The sequence below is a fragment of the Anthonomus grandis genome, chromosome 3 (assembly GCF_022605725.1).
Source record: "Anthonomus grandis grandis chromosome 3, icAntGran1.3, whole genome shotgun sequence".
Lineage (NCBI taxonomy): Eukaryota > Metazoa > Arthropoda > Insecta > Coleoptera > Curculionidae > Anthonomus > Anthonomus grandis.
Window position 1 is genome coordinate 21,928,571 of NC_065548.1, and position 18,502 is coordinate 21,947,072.

Genomic DNA, 18,502 nt, shown 5'->3' on the forward strand with positions numbered 1-18,502 from the left:
TCATGTCAAGCAAGTCCCTTCAAAAAAAGTCAACGACTACTTTTAATAAAAGTTTAACCTGGCCACTAACAAGTCATAACCGATTACATAGAAAGCCTTAGAATAATCAAGGCAACTAAATAAATTGCGGAAAGCTTTTTATCGAGAGCTCTTATAATGTTGTTCATAATGGTATAATGTTCAAAAGGGTGGTAGCTATAATGAATCCTTCTCTAAAACCAGACTGTTGAGTTGGAAGTATGTTATTACTAATAAGAAAAAATACAATTGTGCATAAACAATCCTTTTGAAGATCTTGATATTATTGGTAGTAACAAGCTTATAGGAAGCAAGTCTTGCAAGGATTCGGGATTAGATACTTTTGGCATGGGGAACACAATTGGCTAACGCCACACGGCTGGAAAAGACGCCAAAGCCGTTTAAATTCTTACTTGCTAGTCAGATTCTACTATAACGCGACGTTTTTGCAATATACCGGGGTAAAAATCAACGTACTATTGTATCTAAGTATTGAGAGAAAACAATTGATTTTTTTTTAAATTTTGAAAAACCACTTCATTTGCTATATTCTCGGTTTTTCTAATGATCATTTGAGAAGATCTTACGTCTAATTGGTCCAGAGATCTTAAAAATTTTGAGTACAATTTAAGTTCGTAAAATGGAAGTTTTTAAACCAGACAAATTTATACAATTTTTAAAAAAAACATAATTTTTAAAGATTTACTTAGATCTTACTATAAATGTGTTATCTATAGAGTCAAATCAACCCCCTGGCGTTATTGTAAAAGGAAGTAAATTGAAAGATTTCTTTTATTTAGTAATGTTAGATTGTGCGATTTAAGTAATAAAATTAGCAACAATCTATATTTCATTGCAATTTACCTAACCACATTCTAGGTTGTTATAAATGTCAGTAGATTTTGGCCGAAGTGAATTGTGCCTAGAAATTAATTCTAAAAGAAACAATAGATAATAACAATACGATACTGGAACATTTATTTCTTCACCATTAAACAAATCACATGAATATAACCTGACGCCTAACACTTCCCCTTCACAACATTAAAATATATATAGGACACATGCCTGTTAACTCAAAGCTCTAGTGTAAAATATTCTTCTTATATACATGTCTTTTTTAAAAGCTTTATGGATTCTGTAACATATGAAAGAAAGTATCAGATTATCGTCAATTACAAATATATTTAGTGGAGTACAATAAAAATTTATCTAAAATAAACTTATGTGCATCGACCAAAAATTTGCACCTAAAAAATCGTTCAGTCTTTTAAAACATTCTCAATTTGAATTCAAACAATAAACTTTTAAATATAAATATAATTGAATTTTCACGTTTTCGTAAATCAACCTACAATCAATTTTAAGTCTTAAATATTTACATATATCACTTCAAATGTCAATACGATACCAACTTCAGCAATCACTTGAATTAAGATACTCTACACAAGTTGAATATAACAAGCGGTAGATCCATCCCGTCTCTCTCTAATCTAAAACAGCTGAATAAAGTAAGATGTTGAACCGTCCCTCCACGAAGGGTCATCGACAATCTTGGCGCGACATAAAGGACAAGTCTGTTCCCTATCGAACCAAGTTGACACGCAGCTCTCACAGAAAATGTGCCGACATTGCAGTAAAACTGGAGTGTCGTAGTTATCGTGGCAGATTGGACAGTGGTCCCCCGCTGTTTGGATCTGTTCTTTGCTTGGGGAAGTACCCAGAGACTAAAAGGACAAATAAAATATATTTTAATTGATCCTAAAACTGATAAATAAGGAGAAATGGTCAGGCTCTGATATTTTTTTTTAGGTGTGTACAGGGTGTGTAATTTCGTATGTCTTATAGGGTTTCTCAGTTATAAAAAGAGATATAGAGATGCGGTAATGAGAGAGATGCACTAATCAAACTTGCCATAGCTACCTTAGTTTTTGTGCTACAGGATGATTTTGAAAAAAAAATATTTTCAGATATACCCTGTAACTTTGTTAATGTCAGACATATTAAAAAAGTTAAAACTTGTATTTGTAATTTTTTACGTAGAATCTAGTGGCATACTCAAATTTTCTTTAAAGGTCACTGTTTTTCAGATATTGACATTTTTTTATTAGGACAAGATATACATTTTTTAAAAATCTATTTTTACTTGCCAAGAGTTTTTTTAAGAATAAAACATAGTCCATATTTATTTTTATAAATAACGTGACAAAATGATTTTTTCCCACAATTTACATTGATAATAGATAGCCATGGGTAACCATGGTAATAGAAGGACAAAATGATTAACGTTCTGTCATTACTTACATAAGGTATTTGGTTTTTGAAGTTTCTGCTTCTTAAAAGTTATTCCTGCTTACACTTTTCCAAATGTAGTGCCGACATTTATTGTTATTAGTTGCTTTTGTTTATTGTTATCGTTCTTGTTGTTTAATTATTTTTTCATATGGCTTGAAACCAAAAATTTCAAAACGGATACATTTGATGTGAATATTATCTGCTTCCTATTATCTAATGAAAACGCAGACTAGGCAAAGCTTTAACTGTATTTCAACAGGTCAGTTCATCTTATTTTACAGATTTATATATTTTTTAAGAACCTATTTTGACATATAGATATCTCGAAGGAAGACAACTCGAAAGAAGAATATTTCAAAAATTAAAATTTAATCTTTGCCAACATGGACGTTTTGACAAATTTCGACACGACTTTACAATAAAGATAACGAGGAAGCAGAGATCAACGTTTAGACAGTCAATCAAGCCACTCCCAAAACCTCGTGCAGGAAAATACATGAAGTGACCGGTGTTTTTAAAACAAAAGTGCAAAGGATAAAAAAAAATAAATAAATTCAAACCTTACAAGTATAAACTTGTTTATGATCTGCATCTTGGCAATGTTGAACGTAGATTTGAGTTCAGCAATTAGTTTATAAATATAATAATAATAAAGTAATTTGGTCGGACGGGGTACATTTCACAATTTCGGGAATTCTTAATAGACACATTTCGCGGAACACCCACACGATTTTTCTTAGAGAGGGTCAAAGGCGGGTTCGGATTTAATGCCTTCTGCTCTAATTTTAACCGAATAATAGTTTATAGGACTTATGAAGAAAATCATTATTACTACAAATTCTACAAGAAAACACTATAAACATTTGGAAGATATTTCACTAGCACAACTGAACGATATATTATCCAGTTGAACCAGTTACATTCTGGCAGAATGGGGCTACAGCCCACAATGCTAGAGTAATACAAAACTGGCAAATCTACATTTTCCCAGGATTGGAAAAAATTAACCTGGATTTTTTTGTGGTGATATTTAAAGAATAACATTTATTCAAGACAATATGCCAATATGCAACAATTAAAAATTGCAACTGAAAATACTTGAAAAATTACAAAGACAGTCATTTATTTTTGGAAAATGCTATTAAGAAAAAATGTGATACTTGTAGGAGACATAATGGTCTGCATTTTGAACAATACTTTTTTTCATATTTTTTTGAAATTAGGTGGTTTAAATTGTTTAATTTTTTTCTAAATTATATTTTTATAATTACATATATTTTTGGTATCAATTTTAATAAACTTACTAAACGAGGGTTTCCTATTTGGCTTTTGTGATATAATAAAGATTTTCCAAAATCTAATACCTAACTACTGGTAGAACGTTAATCTACTATTATCAATGTAAATTATAGAAATAAATCATTTTGACATGTTATTTATAAGAATAAATATAGATTATGCTCATTTTTGAAAAGCTCTTGGAAAGCGAAAACAGATTATACAAAAATACATAGGTTGTCCCATTAAAAAAATTGAAGTTATGTCAATATCTCAAAACTATGACCTTTAAAGAAAACTTGAATACGCTATTGGATTCTACGCAAAAACCATCTACAGATATCAGTTTTTACTTTTAATTCATTTTTTTCAAAATAACCCTGTAGCACAAAGACTACGACAGCTATGGAAAATTTGTTTGGTGCACCTTTATTTTTATTAAAGCTAGCACGGTGTCGCGAAAATCCCATTTCTCTATCTCTTGTTATAAGCGAGAAACCCTATAAAACATACGAAAATGGGACACCCTGTACAGGGTGTTAAAAATTCGAGAATGATCATTGGGTTGATGGAAACCGTGAAATATATCAGACCGGTTAAATTATGGCAAAATTGCCTAAATTTTAAATTAAAAAAAAAAGGTAGATGATAAAAGACCAAAGGTTTTTTTTCAATTGAATTTTTCTTTTTCGAAAATATTCTGATTTATTAAGATCTCTAAACGGTATTTGAATACATCATCAAATTATAAAACTTTGCCACAACTTAAGGAGTTACACCACCATAGAATTTCCAAAAAAAAAAAAAAATGTTTATCGTAAAAGTTCATTCCGGGTCTTAAAAAATAATATACTAAAAGATAAACGGCGGGAAGAATGTCTAAATGTCTGAATTTTAAGTTCTGCTGCAAGACCTCTGAAGTATTTTATAAAACTTCAAACGCGTTTTGCTCGAAACCACTTTTTTTAACATCAATTCAACAATTTCAAAGTAGGTATATTTAAAATCGTTATCTCCAGCGACCTATGTAAGGGTTTTTTGTAATTGTTTTTGATTTATAAACAATTTTGTGGTGAGTTTTTGAGTTCAATTTCAAACATTTTTGTACGTCTATTGTTGCTGTAATATGAAGTCAAAAGTTTTTGGGTTTTTTGTTCCAGATTAAAAATTGCGAGAGCTAAGGTTTCTGACCGTGGACTGAAGCAAAAAAAACACACTAGCGGCAAAATACTGCAGAACGGCCATTTTGTTTTTAAATTGCCCCATTTGATTGGTTTTTTGTATTTTAAGTAACATATTAAAAACACATTTTAAATAAAATCCCGAAATGTGCCTTACGTTCATTCGAACGAGGAACAAAATCACCCTATGTGTATGGCACTTCTGGATTTTAGTAAGGCTTTCGATACCCTTAATCACTAATTGTTATTAGCCAAGTTAAAGCATATAGCCGCTTCGGAAAGTGGGGTTATTTTTTTTTTTTTAAACTATCTTCTTAAAAGAAAAAGCTGTGTTATGATCTTTCAGCAATCCCAAAAATAGTTCTCTAAACTTATAAAATCCAACCAAGGAGAAACTCAAGCGTCTATACTTTCACCCTTACTTTTTTCAATTTATGTAGCGGATATGTATTAAACGGTAAAAAACTCAATTTTAAAACAATATGCTGACGATTGACATTCATTCTATATCCCTTTTTACGTTAACGATATTAACACAGTTACCAAAAAATTTCACTCTGATTTAATAAACTTAAATAAGTACGCAGAAGACCATAACTTTAAATTAAATGCTAAAAGTCTAAAATTCTTACATAAGTGTCAATGTAAATTCACGGCACGGTCTCGAAAATAGCATTTAAATTTCTTTAAATAATCTTCCAATTCCAATTGTACCCGTTACAAATTTAGCAATAACGTTTGATAGTTCTCATTCGAGTGTCATTAAAAATTAAATAAAAATTGCTTATTTAAGATAAAAAAGTTATTTAAATACAAACGTAATTTATCTCTAATATTTTATTCTTTTTTTCTCTATTTTGGTAATATATTGTTTGTCATGGCTGACCGATATTTCGTATTATCGGGTGAGGTTGTGTTGGTTCTCATTTCGCCTTTTCCTTCTGTCCATCTATTCAATCACTGCTGTCCTACATTTGACATACTACGTTTGAAACTGGTGCATTTTTTAAAAATTAGTTCTCGTCTAAAAGCTTTCTCGCCCATGCTATGCGAAGGCTTAGCATGGTGTATAATCGAGAGGTAGTCCTATTTGTCAACAAAGATAATAAAAATAAATATTTTGGAATTTTATATTGCAATATGGATTGTATCAAATAAAACAATTTGAATTTGAATTTCATAAAAAACGATAGGGTTTTAGTCGCTAAATACTAAATACGTTTGATAGAGACCCTAATCGGTGGCAGTTTTGTGCTAATAATTTTTGAAGTCGCAAAAAAATTGTCATTTGCGGAGAACTTCAACTTTTGTAGTATGTTAAATTAATAAGCAAATAGCCTAAAAATTATTTTCTGCAAGCTGACAGCTTTTGCAAAATGTTGCTGCCAATCGGATAAATTTGCACATCATAAGCGGATAGGCTGAGCATTTAAACCTTGTGAGGTTAAAAAATGATTTGCTGCTTGTGGCAAAATGTTGCTGCCCTGAGGTAACTACCGATGACTTCGGCAATTAATTTGCTTTGTTGATTGTGGGTGGGATTGTTGAATTATGTTTAAATCATTATATTTTAATTGAATAATTTCGAACAAGAACAAATGAATATTAGCTCATGATTTTATAAAAGTAGGCTTTTTTGACGTCTCGGATTGTACTACTGCATTGTTAACACATCGAATTTTAACTACACTTATATTTTAAAACGCAATAATTGTTGACATATATTTATTCATTCATGACATAGATTCATCAACGCCAGAGTGAAAGACTCAGATTTTTTGTTTTATAGTTGTCATAAGTCAGTCTATTTCAGTCACCGAGTTTTTTACAGCTGCCAAAATCGGCAGAATTTGAAAGGATTTAAATAATCAATTCCAAAGTTCTACAGATGGAAAATACATGCAAGAACACTCAGAAAAAAACAGTGATTGAAAAAATGGACAAAGTGTGACAAATTATAGCTACAAAACTCTCAAATAGGAAATCACATTACGTCGTTAATTAAAGTCATACAATTTTCTGATTACATTTATCAAATATAGTACCAATAATTGTATCTAAAGTTTACATAGTTATATCATTTAATGTGACGTCATATCCAAACGAATTTGATCATGAGTAAATAATTGATAAGTAACATACTAATGAAAGCGAAGTACAATAGGAATGTTTGGATGTGGCATTCAAAATTTATGTAAGCAATATTATTTCTATCGTGCACGTAGTAAAAAAGGGATGACAAAATATGATTTATGTGATTTACATTTGAAAACAAAAAACAAACAAAAATTAAATACAGACAAAGTGTCATTTTATTAAATATATACCACAACAAAAACTTGTTTATTGCAAGTTGTTTAAAATGCCCAGTCAGCACACATCTTCCAGTAGATGTCCAGTATTGGTCCAAACTAAGTCGGCGTATCCATGGATTAATAATGGATATCCTATGGATAATAATTATGACCAAGCCAACAATCAATCCAATGGACTTTAAAATAACTTTATCCAACGGAATTCCAATGACCTTCCAAAAGATGCTTTGAAAGTTATAATGAGTTACATATTATTATTATATTCCTTGAGTCTAGTGGCTAGATTTTTCTTAAAAGCCATTGGACTCTTATTTTTATAGATCCTACATAAGATGCCAATCTCTTCTGGCAAAATGTGTCCTAATAAGCACGTACGATGGATTTCTTAATCCCACAGTTTATAAAAAAAGAAGCGCTTTAACAAATTAAAATTGGACTGTTTGTGTTGCACAGACATTTTGGTCGAAAGTCGAACGATGCGTTATTGAGCGTATTTATGGGCGAGAATTAGGCAATCGGCAATCTTCAATCACATCAACGAGTCGAGTAGAGTTGCTTGTGAGTTGACGCTGTTTGCTTCACAGTCCATTTAGGTTTTAGTGTATTTATAATTGTATTTTATTATCGATGCCGTATATAAATTATTCTCGAACTGTGCCAATGTAAATAGCTATAATCCCGAAAGAATTAGTTTGTATATGCATGTTCTTTTCACATTTATTGTGGAATGGAAATAATGGAATCTTTTTACCAGAGTCTCTGGTAAGTATAACAAATTTGTTGGCATATGTATTTATTTTTATCTATTTTCGATATAATCAATAAATTGATTTTTGTTAATAAAAATGCCAATAATAGCAATATATTCGACAAATTTTTTATACTTATTATGGACAGTACATAATATGTCTGAAGTCAAGCACATATATATATACACATATTATTCACAACCCATATAATAAATACTTGGAAACATAATGTACTTTCTTTTTTTCGTAAAGATGTGAAAACCCCCATACAATAATATATTTTGTTAACCATATAGTTTATATATTACGGTATTTGGTGACGGAAACATAGGTTAAACTAAAGAATTAAAGCAAGGACTGGCGAAAACTTATTCTCCAGCTTTTTGAATACCAAAATTTTCAACATCAGTGAACATTTAGAGGATCCAGTAACAAAGCAGTAAATATATGTTGGAATGTTCGTGATTAAAGTTTTTGATAAAAAGATACTTATAGTATCATAATTCGTCGCCTCAATAAGATTCTTCATAAAGAATTTCAGATTTTAATACAAATATATATATTCAAAACACAAATTTTTTATGTACAGGTCCTTTTATTAAATATCTTGTAATTTAAGCTTTTGTAGAAATTGACAATGTAAAACATAATATAATTTGACCTAAAGAACTGTTATCCATGGTACAAGAATTATCCAAGTTATCCAAGTACCACGATACACATGGTACCATGTTATTTTGTATTAATATTCCTTTAATTAGAATGTGTATGGGTAAAAATATTAAAGTTACGAAAATCATGTATGCTATATTTTTTTTTGTTTTAACAATAAAAGATGCAATATTTAAATAACTGCTTTTTGTGACACCTCAATAATGTATTTTATTGCAAAAAACTCTTTAAGATATTAATGTTGTAAATGATGTGCTTTGTGAGACATTGTTTTATATCCAAATATATAAAATTTCATATATTATGAAACATTTTTTGTTTCATATTTAGATATTCAAAATATTTTTTTTTTTAAATTCTGTAATATATGGATGAGACAAAGTTTGCCTCATCCATTGGATAACTTCATCTAAAAGTCCATTGTTGCTTTATATATGCTATTTTATATATCCCTTTGCATTGATATTCGTCTAGAGGACAATTTGATTCAGTGGTTCTATGGCCGACTACTTTTGACATTTGTTGATCTATGGACATCCATTGGATTTTTTTAAGAAATTAATATTATATTTTCAAAGAGACGAAACCTTTGGATGTCCATTGGCAAATCAATTATCAAACTCAGAAGGTTGAAATAAGTCGCTCATGTTAGCTCAGTTTCTCTGCTTATGATAAGGTAGATAAGGAGGCCGAGTGCAAAATTATGCAAATTCATTCCATTAACAGCAATATTTTACAACAGCTACCGCCTTGCAGTAAACTATTTTTAGACTATTTGTTCATTAATCTAACATAGTGCGAAAGCTGAGGCTCTCCGCGAATCATGAAATTCGGATGGTTCTTGTGCGACTGCAAAAACCTGTCATCGATCTGGATTTGCAGCAAACGAGTTTCATATTTAGCGACTAAAACTTTATAGTTTTTTATCACTCACTCTCCGCACTTGACGATGTCATTTGTGTCACGGGCTCCCGCACTATAATATTCGTGTTTTATTTACATTTTTTATGAGACAATTAAATCATCTATATCATCGTTTCTGTAAACTTGTTAGAAGGGAGAGAAAGATAAATAAATAAATAAAGATAAATAAATAATAACTGCCATCAATAAATCTTTATTTTCACTCTGACGGTCTTTATCCTGTTTTTCTCTTAAAAACATACTTTTTTACTCTTAGTCTACTACAAAAACTCTAAAGGCTTGATACCGTTCTCAATTTTTTTTTCTTTAAATAATTGGCGACAATTTAATAACTGTATCTCAAGCCAACACATTTCAGAAAACGCAGTCAGTTTTTTCAATTTGGGACAAAATTATTTTGCAATGAGATCCTATGAAGAGCTTGGATATTCGAGCATGACCCTAAACATAAAAATGCAATAGTAACTGTTTTGTATAAGGAAAAACATATTAAAATTTATACATTTTCTAGAACCAAGATCCGATCGGAATCCAATTGAAAAGTTGAGTAATGAGTTAACTATTAAAGATAATCGAAAAAAACCCAAATGTATATGCAATATGAATATGCCCTAAATGAAGAAACTTCTTGAATTAACGCCTAGCAAAAATTGCCACACCGAGAAAAATGATTCCTAATAAAAAATATTACATTCTGAAAGTTTTCTATATTGCATAAAAGATAATTTTTAAGTGGAAAAGCATAAACCTGTAAATTTTGATAAATGTTAATATGTTAATAATAGTTGTATGACTATTATTCATTAATTTTTTTTTTTACAAAAACTTTCAATTTTAATTATACTTACTACAGTTTGAAGTAATTTAAAGGAAGCAGTCTTCAAAAGCCTAACTTTAAACATCAAATCTGACCCCTTTGAGATCATATAAAAGGCAGAGAGGAATACAGCCACAATCTTTTCCGGGCCTTGGTAAGATTCTAACAAGTAGTATAACCAGGGCTGTATAGTAGCAATACCTCTATACAGCTGAGACACTGCTTCAATAAATAAATAAATCTTTCCCTAAAAAATTTCACCAATTATTTAAAAATTAAAACCAATAAAAATGCTATCTCACTCTTTTCTTGAATTCAATCACTCTTCCAGGCATCATTGTCAAGAATATTTTAATCATAACTGTTATAAGTTTCAAAGTGAAATCTACAAAATAATAAGTTATATATTCAATTAATATTATTTAAATAAATAACATTACCTGTAATCGTAACAATCCACAATAAATTAAGTACAGTCAAGGGATGATTAAACGTTCTAATCAACACCAAATTAAATACGATATTAAAGTTATGCAGGTCATCCTCAAACAAATAATGAATGGACAAAATGCAGACAAAAATGTAGCACATCTCTACACTTAGGACCCATATGCTTCTTCTTGCCCTTTTTAACGCCTCATGTTTTACTGTGGTGTTAGCATGACAGAAGGTACCAAACAGAATAACAAGTATAAAAATTCCTTCGTGAAAATCGTAAACTGCTTTTGCTAATAGAATAAGAAGAAACGGGACATATTTCAATATTACCTTAAATAAAAAACAATTAGAAACTAATAAGAACATTTTAAGTTTAATAATAACCTTACTTCTAATGCTTGTTGAGTCTCAAGTGGATTTATATTTACATTTACCCTCTCCACAGGGTTTTCTCCCATTTCGATGTCATTGTCAGCATTGTTCCCAAATGGCTGATTTTCCCTTTGACGATTGTGCTCTTCATGATTGTTGTTGCTACTATTTTGAGTTGATTGTTCATTTGTAGATGCACCTAAGGACGGTAAGTTATTTTAAAGAATTTATTTATTTTTGAAAATTCAAAATTTAATCTTTATTATTAAAATATAGCAATTACGGTCTACAAGTCTCTAATTCCAGCATAAATTATGCAAGTCTTGTAACAGCCCGCGTTAACGTTGCTAATAGATCATCAAATTTGATGTTAACAACACTTGCTGCTAAGAAGTTTGTCATTAGTAACATAGTTTAGGGTAAAAATTAAAAGCTATATCTTGTGCAAATAAGTTTATTGTACTCTGTGTTAGTAAGTATGAAAATGTAGTTAATTTATATTGAAAACTTAATAAGATACTGATATAGTATAATTTTTAATTCTTGTAGATTTATTTAATTGTGGATAGTTGATTTCTGTTTAGATGTACTCATTCATTTGTTCATCTTAATAAATTATCTATCCAAAAAAATGTAAATGGCCGATTTTCAACGTTATATCATACAAAATTTTAAATACCATAACAAATAAAACATAATAAGTCTCTGTTTCATAAATAATTTTAGAGTAGCATTAAATATCTTAATTGTGGTCAAGATACTATCTTATTAGATCTTGTCTTCAATAGTAATTCATATTTCCTTTCACATAATCTTAATGCCCAACTTAATCTATTTAACATTCGACGGATTCCACATTTGGTTTGCTGAACTGACCTGAGAAGAAAACATTATAGGAAGTTTTTGAGAGTACCGAACGAAGATAATAAATTATTTGTTTGTGTGGGAGCCGAGCGTAGGGTAAAGAGTCCTCTGCATAATATCGTTTACTTGCATAAAGTAACGTCTAAGTTTAATATAAAATTTGAGGACATATTTTGGACATACTCAGGTAACCAGTCTTTTTCTTTGTCTTATTTTTTTCTTTGTATAAAACTCAAAGTTGTTATTTATTTATTTTGCATTTTTAAGGGTGGATTGAGTTAATAAAAATTAAACTGCGAAGCTTTTAGAGAACACTCGAATAACCTTTTTACTTATTGTCACAGAGTGGCTCTGATAATGTGTGACATTCCGAAAGCGCTTAGCTGCGTTTAATATATAGTATTACACTCACATACAAAACGTTGTCTTATTTCTATAAATTTTGGTTAAACATTTTGTTTTATACTGGGTAATCCAACCCTGCATTAAAAGTTAGAGGGGACATTTTCTAAACACTATTAAATTTAACAAGAAAATGTTCACACTGAGTTTCGCTAAATTTTTATGGAAAATGCTTGGTGAGTTTGAGTGTTTTCTTGGATTACACTGCATCCTGAAAGATGCAGTATTATGGCGAATGCGCTTTATTACAATGTTTCATTCTAACACCATATTTAGACTTATTCTTAATATGGATAATAAAGTCTCTTCATAAGGAGAATCAATATTAAGATGAAACTATTTTTCAAATTTACTCTTACAGAGATTCCTTTCAATGGTGGCCGTCATAAATTGGCTAATGTAGGTTAGGTTAGTGAAACGTTTTGGATATGAATTTTTTTTTACATAGTCAACTATAATATGATTTTTTTTGGTGGGGGTGCTATGCACTAACAATTTTAAATTAAATTCCATTTCCTTTTTGCATGTCAAATACATATATATATACTTATAATGAATAAATATATTTTATTAATGCTAATGTTAAATTGGTATTAATAGAATTAATGTTATAACAAATTTCTAATGGCCTGCATAATATATAGATTACAATATTTCTTATGTAAAGACCAATATTAAAAAACTCTTATAGTCATGAACATAGGTATCTATAGGTTTAGAAAGAGGATGAAAATATGTACAAAACAGTATGTTGTTTCTACTAAAAACATTTTAGACAAATTTGTTCAATTTTATAAAAATGTGCATAGCATAAAACAAGCTTGGGACAAGGTATTTTGAGTAGAATATTATATGACAATTAAAACTGTTACAAATTTTTTAATGTTACTTATTATTTTTTCATAACTTCTTTAGCAAAAAGAGAAAGTTTGGTATATTTAATTTTTTTCTAAAAAAAAAGAATACATCATAGAGGCGTTTTTCGAGTTTTATCAGGTTTCTCGCTTATGAAAATAAATAGAGATGCAGTTTCCGTGAAACCGTGCTAGCTACTTTTTAAAGACTAAAGATGCACTAATCAATTTGCCATAGCTATTTTAGTTTTTGTGCTTCAGGGTAATTTTGAAAAAAAATAATTTGCAGTGATTCCCTGTTACTCTGTTATTGTTGGTTTTTTTAAATAATATTAATTAAATACTCTTGGTTTTGTCTGACTTTTTTTGTGGGGATATTTAAGGAATAAAATTTCTTCCAAGGCAATATGATAACATGCAACAATGCAACAATTGAAAATTGCAACGGAAAATGCTCTTGCAGAATTAGATCAAAATTAGCAGACAATAACTTATTTTTTGTAAATGCTATTAAAAAAAATTATACACCTCTACAGAAAACTTCAGTATGCCACTGGATTTTCCACAAAAATATCTACAGATATCAGTTTTTACTTGTTTAATATGTCTGACAATGTATATGTCAGAGTCACAGAGAACTGAAAGTAATTTTTTTTCAAAATCACCCTGTAACAGAAAAACTAAGATAGCTCTGGAAATTTGATTAGTGCATCCTTGGTTTCATTAAATAGTAGCATGGTGTTTCAAGAAGCACATCTGTCTTTTCTTCTATCTTTTTTCATAACTGAGAAACCCCAAGACACACAGAAATAGGAGAGCCTGTACTTATACATACACTACCGCTCAAAAGTATTTGCCCACCATGTATTCTTTTTAATATTTTAAATTAGATACAAAAATCATATCTTTATGTCTATATAAAAATCTTATCTTATGACCTATATTTAGATTGTATCTCTTTTGTAAATTGCATATATGCTTAAACAACATACCTATGGTTCGTTCTCAACTATGGTTCGTTGAAAAACACTGAGTATTTAAAAATAGTCTTGCAAATAAGAATGTAGTGAAAATATGCACTTCTTCTAAAAATCTAATCTGTTTGTAGCTCGTTTCCGATGAAATTTGAAACATTTTAAGGTGTTTAGTGTTCAAGAATTGATTTTCTGTAACATTGGTAAATAATTTCGCTTGTTTATTGACGATTGTCACCGTTTCTTTGCTGGTTTTTCGACATTCTTTAAAATGGATAAAACAAAAGAGTTATCGGTAGAAACAAAAGGTATTATTGGACTTCATAAGGCTGGAAAGACTAACCGTCAAATTTCGAAGGATTTTGGAATTCCAAGGCGGACTGTCGATTATAATGTTAGGAAATTCACCAGAGAAGGGACTATTAGCAACAAACCTCGATCGGGAAGGCCAAAGGCAACAAGTTCAAAGGAGGATTTAAATATTATAATTACAAGCAAACGCAATAGACGCCTTACCACCCCTGAAATCATAGCAAAAATCAACAAGGAGCGTAAAAAAGCGGTCAGTGTTTCGACAGTAAAACGGCGACTACTGAAGGATGTTAACAAGAAGAAAAGACTTGAGTGGGCCCAATCACACAAAGAATGGACCATTGATGACTGGAAGAAAGTTCTCTATAGAGTGACGAGTCGAAATTCGAGGTTTTTGGAACGAAGAGGCGAGTTTTTGTTCGCCGTTATACCAATGAAAGGGTTGCTGAGAACTGTATGGTGGCCTCAGTTAAACACGGTGGTGGTTCGGTGATGGTGTGAGGTTGTTTCGGAGGATCTGCAGTGGGCGATCTAATTAGAATAGAGGGAATTCTTCGAAAAGAGGGTTACAAAACAATTTTAAGTGACAATGTACTTCCTTCTGATACTTGAATAATTGGGGAAAACTTCATCTTTCAACATGACAATGACCCCAAGCACATGTCGAAATTATGCAAGCAATATTTAGGTAAATTACAAAGGCAACATCTTCTGAAAGTTATGGTATGGCCCCCCAATCACCAGACCTCAATCCTATAGAATTACTGTGGGATGAACTGGATAGACAAGTGCAAAAATCATGCCCCACATCAAAACAAGACCTCATAAAATATAATATAGATACCTCAGAAAACTTTGGACAAATTAATTAGAAGACTACCAAAACTCTGTAAAGCTGTTATTAAAAATCGAGGCGGACATGTAGATGAATCCAAAATTTGATTTTCTTAAATTTAATTAATTGAAAAATGTATTGTTTATATTCATTTTGTTATAAATAAACCGATTCATAAGAATAACTGATATGTTTATTATTTTTAGTTATAACTTTAAAACAGTCATATGGGCAAATACTTTTGAACGGTAGTGTAATTATGCTAGTAGTACATTATAAATTTTTTTTATACTAAGCTTTGTATGTATTCTTATGATAAGTTTTTGGTGATATTTGGTAAAACGTTATTTTAAGTTTTTGTCTTTATTATAGCTTTTTTTTTTTTTAAGTCTGGTTTATGTTCAATTTTTTTCATTTTATTCATGTTGAATGAAGCAAACAAAAACTTATAAGGATATACAAAAATGAAAATAATTATACTATTATGTTTATTTTTTTTATACAATAAACTAAAGGTAATTATCAGTCATTGTTGAAAAGTTATATTTTTAAATTAAAATCAAGAAATAGATTACCTATAAAAAAAACCCCAATATGTTTGTATTGGTGCTGTATCTTAAAATATGGAACACATCCCATCAAAAACTAGAACATTAGTCACTGTAATATAGAATAGTTAACTTACCTTCTAAATTTATAGAAACATAACTAACTGATGTTGGTGGATTATGTTCCTGAGCATTTACAGGTGAATTTACACTTCCCTCTGAAGTGGAAGGCCCTGACAATAGTTCACTAAGAGTAATAGCATTCTGTCTAACACTTCTTGCTGTTTCCACTAAAGGTTCTATTTGTCGCATAGCACTATTAAAGCTAAAATAATTTGGCTTAAATGTACAAATCATTTTATTAGGTAAACTTGTGACTAACCTATCCCGAAGTTGTCTTGCCCCTTCAACTGTTCTCCTAGGGAAACTTATTGGTGAAGACATGGAAGGTAAGGTGCTGCTTGAATGAGCCATAAATAGACTATGCCGAGGTTGAGGAAATGCAAAGTCTGCAGACTGGCTTCGTTGAAATGGAGATATATTGGATTGTGAAGGCCCACTCATATTTAAACACTAAAATACGTGTTAACTATAGTGGTGTAATCAACCAAGGAGCAAGATTATTAATAAGGTGTGTATACTAAACTGAAATTAATTATTAATTTACAAGGCATTGTTTCAGCAAAACCATATAAAATTATCACAATCTGGAATAATTAAAGTGACATACCTACCTATAAATTTTTAATGTAAGTATATGTTGTAAATTATAATTGTAACATTTCTTTTTAACATAACATAACTGATTGGAGTGATTTTATAGCTGCCTTTAAAAACACCTACATAAGCATATGATCTTTGGAGGCAATTTGTTTGCCAAGAAACCATTAATATTATAGTTGCGATTGTTTTTCCTATCGCTAGTTATATTGGTTGTTTGTTCTAGTTATAAAATGTTGATTACTTAGTCAGAATTTTACTAATTCACTTTTAACTACTCAAAATTTTGATCTTTGATCAATAATAAATAAAAATTAGAGACGTCAGAAACAGCTGATTTCTTGAACTGTCGGTCAATAACCAACAATTTTGACAGTAGTAGTTCAAATAACTATACATTTGTAGTTGCACTATCGATACCGTTGAAGATCGATGTTACTGTTGCAATACTATAATGAAGTAAGTTTTCCATACATTTTGTTATAATTTTTCATTCAAATTTATTTAAGTCGCAGTGTGAAAGAAGTGTAATTGGGCTATCGATATCTAAATTTATTTAATAACTGTCAGGATATATACAATTTGTAGTTATTTCAAGTCTTTAATTGTAGTTATTTTAATTTATTTTTTAATTTATGTAGTATTTAGTGTTAAGTAGTAGTATAGTATAGTATACAATGACCGCCTAAAGTTCCGGATAAATTCAATAAAAATTCGAGACATGATTTTTTGAGAAAACGCTCGGACCCGTCGATTTTTATTTTAAGTTGCGCATTATTTCACATAAATTTTTGTATACAGGGTGGAACAAAAAAAAGATATGACGTCATCGGTAATTTTTTTAAATGCTTTTTGGAATGCTATATTTTTTATTGCATTTATGAAATAAAGGCGAAATTCCAAGCAAATTTCGTATAACGCACCTTATCTCAAAACTGTTTCCGAAATATTTACATTTAAAAAACAAGAAAACAAATAAGTACGTCAATTTACAAAATAAGGTAAAATAATGAGGGTAACGGGGGGTAAAGGGTAAAGTAACGAGGGTAAAAATAATGTTATAAACACTGCCAATTGTTTCTATTTCCATGGTTGCACTTGTAAAGAATCTCCATTTTCGAATGTCACTGTCAGTTCGAAAATTAATTGTTTTTATCAGAATAAATTATGACTTATTTAACGGAAACCCAACGAATTGAAATTTTGATGATGCTAGGGTACGGGGATCGAGTGCACACGCAAAAAGAAGTAAGTGAACTGTTTAATGCCAAATACCCAAACCATCCTATTTCTCAGTCAACAGTTATAGTAGAATAGAGCACAAATTCATAACTTCAGGACATGTTAGGGACTTGCCAAGATCAGGTCGTCCAAAAATTTCTGAAGAAACAAAGTTAAACGTTCTGCTCTCCGTCGAAGAAAATCCAAACAATGCAACTTCACAAAAATTTCAGTTGATAATAATATAGCCGGAACGTCAGTAAGACGCATCTTAAAAGCAAATGAATACCACCCTTATAAAATTAGACTAATACACGAATTAAATGAAGACGATCCTGATCGAAGAAACCAATTTTACGAGCAAATGATGAACAGTTTTCAATAATAACCGTCAGTTTGTGTTACGACTTTTGTTTTCGGATGAAGCAACTTTTTGTTTAAACGGTGTCGGCAAAATTGTCGGTACTGGTCAGTGTCAAATCCACACTGGGCAACTGAGGCTCATATCTCAGTACCGTAATCAGTACCGTAAATCTATTAATGTTTGGGCTGGTATCGTGGAAAATAAAGTAATAGGGCCATACTTCTTCGAAGAAAACTTAACAGGACAACGCTATTTGAATTTTCTTCAAGAAGATCTTATCCCTGCTTTGGCTGCCCTATACCCAGACAAACAAGACCCTGCTGTCCCGAAAGATAATTTGTGGTGTCAG

General features: G+C 30.4%; 1 protein-coding gene across 2 annotated transcripts; it reads right to left on the reverse strand.

The window, feature by feature from the left end:
• Positions 1 to 973: 973 nt before the first annotated feature.
• LOC126734159 (E3 ubiquitin-protein ligase RNFT1) lies at positions 974 to 16,902 on the reverse strand. Of its 2 annotated transcripts, none has more exons than XM_050437691.1 (8): positions 16,692 to 16,902; positions 16,231 to 16,421; positions 15,986 to 16,173; positions 11,077 to 11,258; positions 10,690 to 11,017; positions 10,552 to 10,634; positions 10,281 to 10,496; positions 974 to 1,745 (listed from the first exon to the last, which is right to left on the reverse strand). In XM_050437691.1, exons 1-8 carry the CDS (start codon positions 16,734 to 16,736, stop codon positions 1,512 to 1,514), a joined length of 1,467 nt encoding a protein of 488 aa, XP_050293648.1. In that variant the 5' UTR covers positions 16,737 to 16,902; the 3' UTR covers positions 974 to 1,511. The 2 variants fall into 2 exon arrangements, with proteins under 2 accessions (XP_050293648.1, XP_050293649.1); XM_050437692.1 differs by having other exon boundaries at positions 16,583 to 16,901.
• Positions 16,903 to 18,502: the final 1,600 nt, after the last annotated feature.

Coding starts and splice junctions, on each gene's coding strand:
- LOC126734159 (XM_050437691.1), bottom strand. CDS start 16,736: ATGGTTTCTTGGCAAACAAATTGCCTCCAAAGATCATATGCTTAT. Junction 16,174..16,230: donor GCAAGACAACTTCGGGATAG/GTTAGTCACAAG, acceptor AAATTATTTTAG/CTTTAATAGTGCTATGCGAC. Junction 11,018..11,076: donor AGACTCAACAAGCATTAGAA/GTAAGGTTATTA, acceptor TTTTTATTTAAG/GTAATATTGAAATATGTCCC.